We start from the raw sequence: 15,847 nt of genomic DNA on the forward strand, positions 1-15,847 counted from the left end.
GGACCACAGGTGACAGGCGGGGTTTTTCTCTATAGCAAAATACATTTTCCAATGAAGGACGTGGGCTGGGCAGTGCCACATTGTATTACATATTGGATTCCCTAGAGGAAAAAGGAGATGGCCCAAAGGAAAAATGAGGGACCAAAGCAGGGAGCCTCTGCTTCCTCTTCCGGGCCTTTTCTTCCGCCGTCTTTGTTTACCCCCGAGCCATTCTGGCTGCAGCACAGAGTCGGCGCGCCGGAGAACGGTGTCTTATCGATGTGACACGCCTCTGAGCGGGGCCGGAAGCGGTTCCCAGCCGGTACCCGTAGGGCCAGGCGTGCAGCGCGCGGTGGCAGTGGCGCGGGCGGCGGCGCTGCGTGGCTCTGGAGGACCGGCGCGGACCTGCAGCGGCTCGCTGAGGCCGTGGCTCGTCGCTGCAGCTGTCAGGACTCTTGGGGGCGAACTTGCCAGACAGAGAGGAGCGGAAGGGAAGGGGTGTGTAAGGAGGGCCGTGGGCGTGTTTGGTCTCAGAGAGGACTTTGAAACTGGTTCTTAGTAGTTGGGTCTCATTTTTATTTTGACAGATTTGGGAGGCAGCAGATGCCCCATTCTCGAGATTTCCTTAATTCCAGTCAGTTGGTAGCATGATTTGAGTGAGAGCTTTTTAGTGAAGCTACTGGGTTAAGATAGCTCAAGGGATGGATGAAGCTGCCCGAGATAAAAAGAAATGTGGCGTCGGAGCAGAGAAGAGGTGTCGGGAATGAGGGGGTCAAGATGATCTATTAGTTCATATTTCAGGTTTTCCTGTACTAGGTACCGTCCCCAAACTATGTAAGCTTGAGGTCTGGGCTTCTTTACATAACCTCAATGTTAACCTTTACTTAAGTTGGGAAGTGGGAGAAGCGTCTGTGCCAGCCAGACCTTAGATTCTGCAACTGCTCCAGGCTCCACACTGCGGTTTTCCACCATCAACATATAAAGCAAGTGAGGATGGATTAGGGGGTAGTAGAATTTGAATAGCCTTGATGAGATCTGCTAAAAGGTGTGACGTCTAGGTGTATAAGGTAATGATAGATGCCGGTCAGGAAGAACTGTGACCTGCAAACCTATGTCTCCAAAGCTTGGCTGTTGCCTTCTCTTTAGCATTTGGTGGGATAAGGAAAAGAGGTATATACTCACACGTCCAAGTTTGAAAATGGAGTTACAGAGACTCACAGAATTTAATGATTTGACATAGCTACCTTATTTAACAGATAGAATGACAAACAGAAGGTAGTCAAGAACGCAGATTCTGGCTGTCCTAGCTGTACTTGCCAACACAGATGCTAAAGTTAATGTCTCTTTACCTGGACTGGGTCCTTTCAGCAATAAAGATTGCAACCCACCTTTACCCCTATTAATGTGTGTTACAAATTCTGTACACTTCTGACACAAATACCAAAGCTGAAGAATATTATCACTTGACCTGGACTGGCTCCTTTCAGCTGCAGGAGTTGACTATTGATGATATACAGTAGTAAAATCATCTATACCCTTGCTCATGTGTGTTTCAAACTCTGTGTAATGCTGGAGTCAGATACCTTTTCAGGCACAACTGACAGCTGAAGCTTTTCAGCAATTCCAAGAATATCCATCTGAAAATAAGACTGACTAAACCTAGGGGTAAGGAAACTTAGTTTAAGGAGACCTCAGATAAAACTCATGCTTAAAAATTAAGGAAAAAAAATTTTAATCAGTTGATAATGTACTGTTTACAAACACTAATTCTGGCAAGTTGTGCCTAATATTCCCAAGAGATGATTGAAACTGGGGCCTTAAGAGTCAAGTAGATTAGTTTAACTACATTTTCATTCCTAAAATGCAAGTACTTAATTTTAACTTGAAAAATCATAAGCTTTATAAAAGTGCTTATCACTGTGTCTATGACAAAGTAATAATATAGTCACCCAATGCTTAATAAGAGAGACACTTAAATACATTTCTGCAGCTCCTTCATTGTTCAAACAGCAGCGAGTGTGCTTCTACAATGGTACAGCCATCAAACACCTCTACTACAGACAGCCCCCACACTAGTATCTTTCTAGACTATGAAGGTATACAGCATGTTGCAATTATTACTGTAGATAAATGTAATGGTATTTGCACAGTTAGGCATAGCTACAATGTAGGAGGTATAGTTGAAGTACTAGGCAATAATTTGTATTTTCCTCCAGTGGTCTGTCTGTGGCTGAGACATCTCTAGGGGGTGTGGGGTGTGTGACACAAATAAAAGTGATGCACTGCTGACCCTTGCATGGAGACACTTTGCAACATCCAGGCTTAGCTTTCACTGGAAGGCCAGTGACTAATGTCCTTAGTCCCTTAACAGCAACGAAAGGTGGAAAACATTTGTACATTTCTGAAGTATGTCTTCTTATTTCAAAGGGATGAAAGTGTTAGGTGGCTGCGTAGACCATAGACCAGGATCTGCCCAGCATGACTTGTAAAGCTTGTGGCTGTTTAAGATCACTTAACTCTCAGTCCTGTGTTTTCTGAATATTTGGCAGCTCAGGTCCGCACAGCTGACCTCGCACTCCTTTGCAGATGCATGGGCATGGAGGCTATGACTCTGATTTTAGTGATGATGAGCAAGGCGGAGGCTCCAGCAAAAAGAGGAAAAAGTAAGTCTTTGTTGATCCATAGTTCACACTATTTCTAGACGGACATGAAGTATAACTAAATCATGGAAAGGGTTTGGATTGACTTTGCATATGGAAACAACTGTAGCAAGTGAGGGTTTAGTCATTGCACTGTAATAAATGGATTCCAGTTTGGAGGTAGTTGTGGGAAAAATGAAGTTTTGTTGTGAAGGAGTTTATTGAAAAGGATAGAGGGTAAAGGAAAGATTTCTCTATTGCATTTTTTTTTTTGTTTTGTTCTTTTTGTTTTGGGTTTTGTTGTTGTTGTTTGCTTTTTCATTTGTTAAGACTTTGTGTCTGCAAATGTCACAGCTTAAAGGAGGCTTATTTGCTAGTTTGTCTTCCCAGTGAGGTGCTCGTGGAGGATGAATTGTAATTCAGAACACTTGGAATATTTACTTGAATGAGCAGGTCAGAGTTGGCAAGACCAAGATCCTCTAGCATACAAAGCCTGGGCTTCACATTTTTTTGTTGTCATTTTTGTTTCCTGAGACAGTTTTATTATTTAGTTCAGGCTGTCCTAAGACACAATCTTCTTGGTTTAGCTTTGAAAGTGCTGGGGTTCCAGGTATGAACTGCATGTCCAGCTGGAGGCTACATCTTCACAAAATTGCTGTGTTTCAGGCCATTGTTCTTAGCTTTCAGTGCTTTGAAATGTCATGGTATATAGTAACAGGAGGGCTTGATTCTTAGTAGCAGGACTTAGAGAAGTTGGTTTATTATTTCATAGTGAGACTGATGTATTATCACTAACTAGGAATGAACATTTTATAAGATCGGCAGTCTTTATCAATAACAGAAGAATAGTAATAATTATAGCAATGTATGTTTTTTTAGATTTCTTTCTTTCTTTCATTCTTTCTTTCAAAAGATTTACTTATGTTGTTTATATGAGTACACTGTAACTGTCTTCAGACACACCAGAAGAGGGCATTGGATCCTATTACAGATTGTTGTGAGCCACTATGTAGTTGCTGGAAATTGGACTCAGAACCTCTGGAAGAGCAGGCAGTGCCCTTAACCACTGAGCCATCTCTCCAGCCCTGTGTTCTTTTTAGATTTTCATTAAGAAACATGGCTTTCTGGTCTGGGGGGGGGGGGTAACTAAGTTAGTGGAATGCTTGCCTAGGATATAGGAAGCCCAGGTTCAGTCCCCAGTGCTGTGTAAAACAAAGAAAAGTGACACGTGCCCTTTAGAGGCAGATTAAGGAGCATCAGGAATTCAGGTTTATCCTTGCTTGTGTAGTGATTTCGGGCCATCCTGGGCTAGTGAGGATCCTCCCTCAAAAGAAATGGTTTATGAATAGAATTTGAGCAGATTTAGTTGGGTACTGTGGTCTAGGGTTCTATTTATCTGTATCAGTAAGGCCGATCATCTGTGGTCAGTGTCCTCTATAGTCAAACTTTCCTTTACATATTTTTTACCTGTTAAATTTTCATTATCTCTCCTTTAGAGGTAAATAACTTAGGGTGGTAAATGATCAAGTCAGGGACTGAAATAGGAACCTGCTGCTTAGAACTAGCCATTTTCTTTTATCTTTTCCATTTTATAAGTAGTAAATAAAATGAAGAAGCAAAATGTTTCATTAAAGATCAGAGACTCTTTTAAAGTTAAGTCCTTATTTCATGTTAGTTACTTTTCTAGTTGTGAGCCTGTTACCTGACAAGAAGAAACTGAAAGATTTGCTTTAAGATTTAAGATTTGCTTTTCAAGATTTAAGAATGGGTACAGTGAGAAGGGGTACACATGGAGGCAGGAGCATGAAGTAGCTGGTCACATTGTGTCTACAGTCAGGATGCCGAGAGCAGATATAAAGTGAGGCCAGGTTATACAATGTCAATCCATCTGCAGTGATCCACTTCCTCCAGCAAGGCTCTGCCTTCCTAAGACAACTGAGACAGAGGTCACTGGCAGAATACCTGTCGAACTGTCACAAACATGGGAAGAGTTAGACAGCATCCTTCAAGAAAAATTAACTTTTAACACTTTTTCTTTTTTTCCTACACCAGGACAGTCGAAGATGAGTTGCTGCTTACAAAACCGTTTCAAAAAGAAAGGCATGGAAAGGTGGCCCATAAACAAGTTGCCGCAGACTTGCTCGACAGGTGTGGTGCTTTGGTGCTATGATGGTCGGCCTTTGGGTTGAGCTCTTTTATAATCTCAGAACCTGTGGACTTCATTATGTTAATAAAATATGGGCATTTGAATTTACCTAAACTTTTCTTTTTTAAACAGGGAAGAAGCAAGAAATAGAAGGTTTCATCTCATAGCTATGGATGCTGTATCCTTTTATAGTCCTATTTTCATAACTAATAGAATATTTGGCTTGTTAGCCATGTTTTCTAACTTTTAAAAATCAAAATCTTGTCAAGTTAAGTAGACTAGTTTTATTTTTACAGGTTAGTAATTATTGATATAGAAATTTACGATTTGAATTTTCAGGTGTAATTCTTTTTTGCTAATATATAGGAAAAACTAGAGGTAAAAATAATGAAATAAATACTAGTTGTGGTCTATTAATAGACTTTAAAAGTCCAGGAACTTAAAAGGGTTCCCACCTGTTCTTGTCAGGCTTCCTCACTTCCCTTTACTGTTCTTGTCTTCTTGAATATCATTTTAATTCATCCCTTTTCTACCTGGTTCTTGACTACTTTAAATTTTCTGCAAAACTTCTGTTTTAAAATTAAGTGTGTCTTGAGCCGGGCGTGGTGGCGCACGCCTTTAATCCCAGCACTCGGGAGGCAGAGGCAGGCGGATTTCTGAGTTCGAGGCCAGCCTGGTCTACAAAGTGAGCTCCAGGACAGCCAGGACTATACAGAGAAACCCTGTCTCGAAAAACAAAAAACAAAAAACAAAACAAAACAAAAAAAAAATTAAGTGTGTCTGAGTGCCATATCTATGCGTGCTGTTGCTCTTTCCTCGGGTATGACTGAAGACTTGAGCTGTAAGTTAGACTGTCATGCACCACTACTCGGGATGTTAGAGAACAGGAGAGGTCAGGCAAGACCTGAGTGTTCACTCCCAGGTCAGGACTGAGGAGTCATCTGATGCATTTTCACCTCATTCCTTTCCTTTAAGTTACTGTGTTCTAGATTTTTTTTTTTAAATCTCTCTTACCTCCTAATCCATTGGAAGCTTACCTTAGCTTAATGGTCTTATCTCCCATAAACATCTATACATATGTTCTTCCTTCTCTGACACTCTCATTGAGGGTGTTAGTGCACCTAGTGAGAATAAAAATATAGATGATACGTTTCTGTCATGGTAGAGAGATCTCATGGCTGAGATGGTAGAGAACCCCAGTATTTTTGGGAAGTAGGGCATATGTTTAGCTATAGGAGTAGTCACCATCTTAAAAGTTAGTGATTTTGCTAGGTGTGGTGCATGCTTTCAATCCCAGCATTCATAAGGCAGAGGCTGGCAGATGTCTGAATTTGAGGCCAGCATGGTCTACATAGTGAGCTCCAAGCCAGCCAAGGCTACATAGTGTGACCCTGTCTAAAAAAAAAACAAAAAACAAAAAAACAAACCCAAAACAACCAACTAACCAAACCCAAAAACCAAAATGTTAGTGGCTATCTTAGTTAAGGTTTCATAGTGAAGGGACAACATGACCAAGGCAAATCTTATAAAAGGAAAATATTTAATTGGGGTTGGCTTACAGTTCTAGAGGTTCAGTCCATTATCATTTTGGTAGAATCATGGCAGCATCCAGGGAGCCTTGGTGCTGGAGGAGCTGAGAGCTTTACATCTGCCCCCCTCCCCCAACAGGGTTTCTCTATGTAGCTCTGGCTGTCCTGGAACTCACTCTGTAGACCAGACTGGCCTTGAACTCAGAAATCTACCTGCCTCTGCCTCCCAAGTACTGGGATTAAAGGTGTGCGCCATCACTGCCCAGCTAGTGCGCCATCACTGCCCAGCTAACTTCTACATCTTGATCCTTGGGAAGCAGAAGGGGATTGATCTCCCACAAACAACCAGGAGGAGAATGTCTTCCAGACTGGGTCCAGCTTGAGCATAGGAGACCTCAAAGCCCACCTACATAGTGACACACCTTGTCCAACAAGGCTACATCTCCTCCAGCAAGGCACACCTCCTAATTGTGCCACTCTCTATGGTCAAGCATTCAAACCACGAATATATGGGGGCCACACCTATTCAGTCCACCACAGTAGTCTTTTAGAGTTGTAATTGTTTCAGTCTGCGTCTGTTGGTGTTTTTAAGTTGCTAGCCTCACCACCAAGTCTGGGGTAGATGAGGCAAAAAAAAAAAAAAAAAAAAAAAAAGAAAAGAAAAAGAAAAAGAGCCTGGGGAATGAATGTAGTTCAATACAAGGGCAGTCCCTGGTGAGCCTTTGAACCCCCGTCTTTCACAGGCTGAAAGGCTTGAATTTGTTGTTATATAGAATGCCCAAAGTGGGACTTGTTAGTTTAAAGAGTAGGGAGGAGGAATAGGTTTTTGTCTACCCCTTCTGGAAGCCAAACTCTCACTGCCATCCGTGTTTTTGCTCAAGGAGAAGTTGTGTTAACCACAGCCTTGCCTGTTGCCTATGACTGCCTCATGTTACAGTAGCAGAGCTGAGCAGTGACGGCAGAAACCACTAGGCTGCGAAGCCTGTAAAATTTGTCTTCTAGCTCCTTACAGAAAAAAATTAGCATTTTTAACAGCTTGCCCATTTAGTGGTAGTTGGAGAGTTCAGACCCAGGCCTTGAGGTGTTTGTCTGCCTCCCCACTCAATTTCATGTTCTTATTAATAAGTACTCTAATTCTAATTATTAATAATTAGAATACACTGTGATTAGGGAAATTACTGTGTCTATAAGGGTGTGGTCAGTGAGGTTGAGACAGTTCATTTTGCATGTGCTTGAGTATGGAGAGTTCGTGCTGCCTTGGTTTTAAAAGGAACACCAGGTGTTCATATATCTTGTTATTGTGCATGAAAAATATACATAGTTGTGTAGATTCTCTGAATATTAAAAAGAAAAGAAAAATCTTACTGTGATTTATTTATTTCATTTTCTTTTCTTTTTGAGACACTCTCTTACCCTAAGGCCCAGGCTGGCCAGGAAATCTTGTTGCTCCTCCTGCCTCCACCTCTTGAATGCTAGTATGCTAGGTGTGAGCCACTACACCTCCTCTCTGACTTCTTCGGCGGCGGCTCCTCCTCCTTCTTCAGATTTATTTATTTATTTCATGTATATGAGTACACACTATAACTGTACAGATGTTTGTAAGCCTTCATCTGGTTGTTGAGAATTGAATTTAGGACCTCTGCTCCGGTCAACCCTGCTCCCTCCGCTCGGCCCCACTCACTCTGGCCCAAACATTTATAGACTATGTTTGAAGACTGTAGCAGTCTTCAGACACACCAGAAGAGGGTGTCAGATCTCATTATAGGTGTTTGTGAGCCACCATATGGTTGCTAGGATTTGAACTCAGGACCTTCGGAAGAGCAGTCAGTGCTTTTACCTGCTGAGCCATCTGACCGGCCCCTCTCTGGCTTCTTATGTTTGTGTTTTGTTTTTGAAACCTTAATGTTCATGGGATTTAATTTTATAAACATATCCTATTTTTATATACTTTATTATTAATTATTACATTGTATAACAGTAGAAGATAAATTTTAATTTTTTATCTTTAATTTAGAAGCCGCAGTTTATTTGTAAGATTATTATTAGGCTGAATAAGAGAATAAAGCTGTGTGCAGTCTAGAAGCAGACTAGAAAGCTCCCTCTTTCCCCTGGTGGTTATATATTTTTATCCCAAGAATAATGTATTCATGAAAAAGATTCCAAACATTTTAATTAATACATGTTGAAAGGTTTTCAGCAGAAAGTGAAAGTCTGCTGTGTGGTTGTTGTACATGATTTACACCTTTAAAAATGATAGACAGACTCATACCATGCTTTCTTTTTATTTAGTAGTATGTTACAGTGGAACAACTTCTGAACAGTTACAGAAGTCCTTAATGTTTTGCATTTCAGTATCAAAGGCACACCAAGTTTGTAAACGACTATATTTTGTACTATGGTGGCAAAAGAGAGGACTTTAAGCGGTTGGGGTAAGTATTGTCAAGTTCACATGGCACGGTAGGGCAAGTACAAATGATTTTCTAGGCCCTGTTGTAACTTTCTTGGCGACAGGAGCATCCTCATGATTGAACCAGGTGTGATGCTGGTAAGAGCAGTACACGTGAGCAATGCTTTGTGTCTTGTTGATGAGACCATTGAAACGACGACACACTTAGACTGTAGTGTTCAGGATTGCTTTTGCAAAATTAAAGCAATGTCCAAAAGACTCCCCAAATATAGGCTATTGCCGTTGCCCCTGGTTGCTCCCTAGGCATTGAAGATAAGTCCTACTGCTGAGGACACCAGACACTTAGACATAGGATTCAGATGACCTGAGATGAGTCTGACCCGAAAACTTCCTTCCTAAGGGCTACCTTTCCTGGTACAATTGAAAAAGTGGCCGGGAATTTGAGAGCAATGGAGAGGGTATCTGAGAGGGGTTGGAGGAAGAAAAGATAGGATAGAAGTGATGTAATAACATAATCTAAAAAAGTAAACATGTTATTTTAAAAAAAAAAGGCAAGCAGGAAACTTCACGTGAACATTCTTCCTATGTCGAGGCTGTTGTCTTGCATGGATTCTTCTCTGATTTACCATCTGAGTAGGTAGGGCCCTAACGAATTTAACTATTATTTAATTTAATAGTTAAATTAGCTACCCCATTTCTATCTTCCCCTGTCCACTGAGACCATACTGCTCATGTTTCTTCCACTTCCTAGCTGAGCATCTTTATTTTTCTCCTGCCTTTATTGGTCTTCCCGGGAAGCTAGTAACATGATGTAACATCGCATATTACTGAGAGCTCGTTACTCGGATCTACTCTGAAACTTGTTCTCACTCACATTTCCTCACTCAGAGTCTGGTGAGCTTCTGTGCCCTTGCTTTGACAACAAAGCGCCATTTGTATAACTAACCCGCTGTAGAGTTGAGTGGATCTGCTTCTCTGTGGAACTCACTCCTTTCTTGCAAGTTTTTCTTAAGTAGCTGCTGAAAATATTGAATATATTTTTATATCAAACTTTCCAAATTGAAGTATACTTTTATTTATATTTTTATTCAAGTTTTCAAAAATTTCAGCAATGTTTAGCCTAAATTTGATTAATTTTAATTTTATATTAAATTAAAATTTTTATATTCTAGGGAAAATGATAAGACAGATCTGGATGTTATACGAGAAAATCATAGATTCCTTTGGAATGAGGAGGATGAAGCAGATATGACTTGGTAATTTTACTCGATTATTTATTTGCTTTGTGTGTGTGTGTGTGTGTGTGTGTGTGTGTGTAGGGCAGAGGACAACCTGGAAGAGTGGTTCTGTTCTTTCACCATGAGCTCAGGGCTGAAACGCAGGTCATCAGAATTGGTGGCAGGAGCCTTTACTAATTAGACTGTCTTGCCAGTCTGAGGCTTGGTGATTTTAGCCAATAGCATCTAATGGAACAGTGTTATAGTTTTGTCTTTCTTATTCTATGTGTGTGTGTGTGTGTGTGTGTGTGTGTGTGTGTGTGTAGGAACTCTTAGAGGAGAGAGGAGGGCATCAGATTGTCCAGATCTGTAATTACAGGAGGTTGTGAGCCACCCAGCATGGGTGCTCAGATCTGAACTAAGGTCTTTTGAAAAACAACACATGCTCTTAACCCCTGAGCCATCTCTCCAGCCCCAATATGCATTGTCTTAATCATCATTTATCAAGGTGTTCAGCTCTTTCATAGACAGTTTCTGAAGGATAGAAACCTACATTTATGACTCTTGATTCTGGTTTGCTTCCTTGGGTAATCTTTGGTAATTTAATTAACTTGTAATTGTTTGACCTAGTCTTCAAAAATAATTATGCTACTGTTTGTTGTTTTATAATAAGCAATTGTATGTTCCTTTTAAAATGTTTTGAATAATTTGGAAAAACAAAATACATGAAAGTGGTTTTCAAAGTCAGACATCACTGAGGGTAATAAATGACGAGTAATTCTCCATCTCACTCCCTGAGAGCCGTCATTAACAGGTCATCTCTAGACAGTCATCACATCTGTCTATATCAGGCATCTCTTAGCATTAATATTTATAGCATATATGTATCACCTATTTGATATTTCTTCCAAGTAACAAACTGTGGTTGGATTTCTGAATATATAATACATACTTTTTATGGATCTAGGGAGAAGAGACTTGCAAAGAAATACTATGATAAATTATTCAAGGAATACTGCATAGCTGATCTCAGTAGATACAAAGAAAATAAGGTATGCCTTAGGAATATTTATAGCTGGCACTCTTGTTCAACTACAGCATTAATTTTTATTAACTACCATGACCCACATTACTCTTTCCTGGCACTGATTTGAATCTGTTATCCTGCACTTTGAATATCATTTTGACCACTTACCCTCTGTGGTCATGGGGTTTAAAGGGTCTATAGGATTTATGAAGGACAAGTGCTTTGTGTTTGTGAGATCATCTATAAAAGGCTAAAATTACACAGTTGGTAACTAGATTCCATCCGGACTGTCATCTTGAGCCCCTAGTGATTAAACACTTTAGAATGATGTCTCATTTCATAGATCATGCTTTAAATCAGCAGTTTTTTGATTGATTGCCATTTATAGAGTGGCAGATGTACTTTTTTTCTACAAAATATTTCTATTTTGGTAAAATTAACTTTCAGTCAATGCTAATTAGTAGTGGCAGATTCCCATTCCCACATTACATCTTTAGTTAATATTAAAGCAATTTTTATTCCTAGCTCAACTTCCATTGGAACTAGAGAAGGTAATCCAAGGATGGATGATCTTCAGTTGGAAATGTTAAAAGGACTGAGTGACTATTTGTATTCTAGTAAAAAAAAAAAAATGGGGGAGGGTATGGAGGACTTTTGGGATAGCATTGGAAATGTAAATGAGGAAAATACCTAATAAAAAAAAAAGAAAAAAAATCCATTTATAAACAACTATTTTAAAAGAAATTCTAAGGATTTCTTTTTTTATTTATTTTGATTTCTTTAGTTTGTGAGTTGTTTTCTAGTTCTGTACAGACAGTAGCAATAATTACCTTGCATATTCCTGATACAAATCTATGTGGTTGCGGTAGACCAAAGACTTCTCAGTTCCTTACAAACTAGTTGTGAATGCTATTGCATAGCCCTTGTCTGTACCAGCGAATTACCATAGTAACTAGTCTGGAGTCAGCACAACCACCTGGGTGGAGTTGCTTGTAATTACTAGACAGTAAACCAAGTCTGAAATACCTTTCTAGGGCCATGTGGCAAAGTAGATTGATTGCCAGCCATGGATTTTTTTTTAAATGATACACTCCAGTATTTATTGGAACTGGACTGCACCCTCTATGGCTGCAGTCTAGATGGGTGTGATGGTGTATACCTGTGGTCTCAGCACTTGAGGCAGTAGCAGGATTGTGAAGTCATGACCAGCTGAGGCTGCAGAGCAAGTTTTGAGGGACATACTGTCTCAAAAAAAAAATGTAGTCTAGCTAAGGAGAACAGATAATTCACAAGAGTGTTCAAAGTCTCCATTTTAAAAACACTACTAGAGTCAGGGAGCTGGAAAGATGGCTCAGTGGTTAGGAGTGCTTGCTGAGGAGTCATAAGGACCTGAGGACGAGAGTTTGGATTTCAGCACCCATGTAACAAGGCAGGCAACCACACATATGTAAATACACACATACACACACACACACACACACACACACACACACACACTCTGTTGTAACAGCCTGGATGTAGTCAGAGATAGGAGGATCTCTAGGACTTGCTAGCCTCTATCCTAGCGCCCACTCCCAGCAAAATTGCAAGCCCGAGGGTCAGAGAGAGAACTTGCTTCAAAGAATAGGTAAGGGTGAGTTAGGCACCTCAGACACTCTTCTGGCTCTCTTATGTGCATGCACTCGTGTGACTGTCTTTTTTTTTTTCCAGTTTTAAAAATCTATTTAGAATATTAAACATGATAGAAGTAGAAGAAAATCTCTTATGAAGTTCTCTATGAAAGGAAATTGTGACAAGTTTCTGGTTAGACAGAAACTGTTCCATCTTCAAGGGAGAATACACAGCTTAACTGAATGAACTGGGTAGTGTTCCTTCTGTTTCTACTTTGTGGAATAGTTTGAAGAGTATTGGTATTAGGTCTTCTTTGAAGGTCTGATAGAATTCTGCACAAAACCCATCTGGTCCTGGGCTTTTTTTGGTTAGGAGACTTTTAAAGACTGCTTCTATTTGTTTAGGGGTTATGGGACTGTTTAGGTGGTTTATCTGATCCTGATTTAACTCTGGTACTCGGTATCTGTCTAGAAAGTTGTTCATTTCATCCAGATTTTCCAGTTTTATTGAGTATAGGCTTTTGTAGTAGGATCTGATGATTTTTTTTAAATATCCTGGGCTTCTGATGTTATATCTCCCTTTTCATTTCTGATTTTGTTAATTTGAATACTGTCTCTGTGCCCTCTGGTTAGTGTGACTAAGGTTCAATCTATCTTTTGATTTTCTCAAAGAACTAGCTCCCAGTTTTGTTGATCTTTGGATAGTTCTGTTTGTTTCCACTTGGTTGATTTCAGCCCTGAGTTTGATTATTTCCTGCCATCTACTCCTCTTGGGTGAATTTGCTTCTTTCTGTTCTAGAGCATTCAGGTTGCTGTTAAACTTCTAGTGTATGCTCTCTCCAGTTTCTTTTTGGAGGCACTCAAGTTATGAGTTTTCCTCTTACCAGTGCTTTCATTGTGTCCCGTAAGTTTGAGTATTTTGTGCCTTTATTTTCATTAAATTCTAAAGTCTTTAATTTCTTTATTTCTTCCTTGACCAAGTGATCATTGAGTAGTGCATTGTTCAGCTTCCATGTATATGTGGGCTTTCTGTTGCTTTTATTGCTATTGAAGACCAGCCTTAGCCTGTGGTGATCTGATAGGATGCATGGGACTCTTTTAATCTTGTATCTGTTGAGACCTGTTTAGTGACCAATTATATGGTCAATTTTGGAGAAGGTATCATGAGGTGCTAAGAAGAAGGTATATTCTTTTGTTTTAGGATGAAATGTTCTATAGATACCCGTTAAAACCATTTGGTCCATAACTTCTGTTATTTTCAGTGTGTCTCTGTTTAGTTTGTGTTTCTATGATCTGACCATTGATGACAGTGGGATGTTTAAGTCTCCCACTATTATTGTGTGAGGTGCAATGTGTCCTTTGAACTTTACTAAAGTTTCTTTTATGAATGTGAGTGCCCTGGCATTTGGAGCATAAATCGTCAGAATTGAGAGTTCTTGGTAGATTTTTCTTTGATGAAATGTCCTTCCTTATCCTTTTTGATAACGTTTGGTTGAAAGTTGATTTTATTTGATATTAGAATGGCTACTCCAGCTTGTTTCTTGGGACCATTTGCTTGGAAAATTGTTTTTCAGTCCTTTACTCTGAGGTAGTGTCTGTCTTTGACACTGAGGTGAGTTTTCTGTGAGCAACAAAATGCTGGATCCTGTTTACGTATCCAGTCTGTTATTCTATTTTTTTTTTTAAATTGAGGAATAGAGTCCATTGATGTTAAGAGATATTGAGGAATAGTGATTGTTGCTTCCTGTTATGTGTGATGGTATTTTTATGATTGTGTGGCTCTCTTCTTTTGGGTTTGTTGAAAGAAGATTACTTTCTTGCTTTTTCTAGGGTGTAGTTTCCCTCCTTGTGTTGAAGTTTTCCATCTATTATCCTTTTTAGGGCTGGATTTGTGGAAAGATATTGTGTAAATTTGGTTTTGTCATGGAATATCTTTGTTTCTCCATTTATGGTAATTGAGAGTTTTGCTGGGAATAGTAGCCTGGGCTGCCATTTCTGTTCTCTTAGGGTCTGAATTGACATCTGCCAGGATCTTCTAGCTTTCATAGTCTCCGGTGAGAAGAATGGTATAATTCTGATAGGTCTGCCTTTATATGTTACTTGACCTTTTTCCCTTACTGCTTTTAATATTTTCTTTGTTTAGTGCATTTGGTGTTTGACTATTATGTGATGGGAGGAATTTCTTTTCTGGTCCAATCTATTTGTAGTTCTATAGGCTTCTTGTATGTTCCTGGGCATCTCTTTTTTTAGGTTAGGGAAATTTTCTTCTATAATTTTGTTGAAGATATTTACTGGCCCTTTAAATTGGGAATCTTCACTCTCTTCTATACCTATTACCATTAGGTTTTCTCTTTTCATTGTATCCTGGATTTCCTGGATGCTTTGGGCTAGGAGCTTTTTGCATTTTGCATTTTCTTTGACTGCTGTGTCAATGTATGGTATCTTCTGCACCTGAGATTCTCTCTTCTATCTCTTGTATTCTGTTGGTGATGCTTGCATCTATGTCTCCTGATCTCTTTCCTAGGTTTTCTATCTCCAGGGTTGTCTCCCTTTGTGATTTCTTTATTGTTTCTATTTCCATTTTTAGATCCTGGATGGTTTTGTTCAATTCTTTCACATGTTTGTGTTTTTCTGTAATTCTATAAGGGATTTTTGTGTTACATCTTTAAGGGCTTCTACCTGTTTACCTTTGTTCTCCTGTATTTCTTTAAGGGAGTTATTTATGTCCTACTTAAAGTCTCTATCATCATCATGAGATGTGATTTTTAAAGAGTCTTGCTTTTCTGTTGTGTTAGGGTATCCAGGGCTCGCTGTGGTGGGAGAACTGGATTCTGAAGGTGCCAAGTAGCCTTGGTTTCTGTTGCTTCTGTTCTTATGCTTGCCTCTTGCCATCTGGTTATCCCTGGTGTTAGCTGGTCTTGCTGTCTCTGACTGTGGATTGTCCCTCCAGCAAGCCTAGGTGTCAGTACTCCTGGAGACCAGCTCTCTCCCGGAGGAATTTAGGTATGGAGAGCTGTGGCACAGGGTTGGCTCTGGGGTACATTCAGAAACCAGAAGGATCCTGTCCCGGCTACTCCACGGTGTCCTGATGGCTATGGGTGGGTCTCTCTTGGGCCAGAAATTTGAACAGAAGTGGTGGTCTTACCTGTAATCATAGGTGTGTCAGCACTCCTGGGAGACCAGCTCTCTCCTGGCAGTATTTGGGCATGGAGCACTGTGGCACAGGATCAGCTCCTGGCACAGACAGAAACTGGAAGGATCCTGTCCCAGGCTGCTCCTCAGTTCCTGTGTCC

General features: G+C 40.0%; 1 protein-coding gene across 7 annotated transcripts in view; it reads left to right on the plus strand.

Annotated features, from left to right (window-relative positions):
• The first annotated feature begins 289 nt into the window (after positions 1-289).
• Positions 290-15,847, plus strand: part of LOC110285597 (protein FRA10AC1 homolog) — a 35,510-nt gene continuing 19,952 nt past the window's right edge. For 2 of the 7 annotated variants that reach the window (XM_085833859.1, XM_021151865.3), the window contains exons 1-7: positions 345-477; positions 2,529-2,642; positions 4,671-4,766; positions 4,897-4,942; positions 8,646-8,722; positions 9,873-9,956; positions 10,885-10,969. In XM_085833859.1, the coding sequence (XP_085689985.1) occupies positions 2,566-2,642; positions 4,671-4,766; positions 4,897-4,942; positions 8,646-8,722; positions 9,873-9,956; positions 10,885-10,969 (465 nt within the window). In that variant the 5' untranslated portion in view covers positions 345-477; positions 2,529-2,565. Of the gene's footprint in view, positions 478-868; positions 967-2,528; positions 2,643-4,670; positions 4,767-4,896; positions 4,943-8,645; positions 8,723-9,872; positions 9,957-10,884; positions 10,970-15,847 lie in introns of those variants that run through there. The other 5 variants (XM_085833864.1, XM_085833863.1, XM_085833860.1 and 2 more) reach the window with 5 other exon arrangements.

This window comes from Mus caroli, unplaced genomic scaffold (genome assembly GCF_978045245.1).
Source record: "Mus caroli unplaced genomic scaffold, Mus_caroli_1 scaffold_20, whole genome shotgun sequence".
In the NCBI taxonomy this organism is placed as follows: Eukaryota; Metazoa; Chordata; class Mammalia; order Rodentia; family Muridae; genus Mus; species Mus caroli.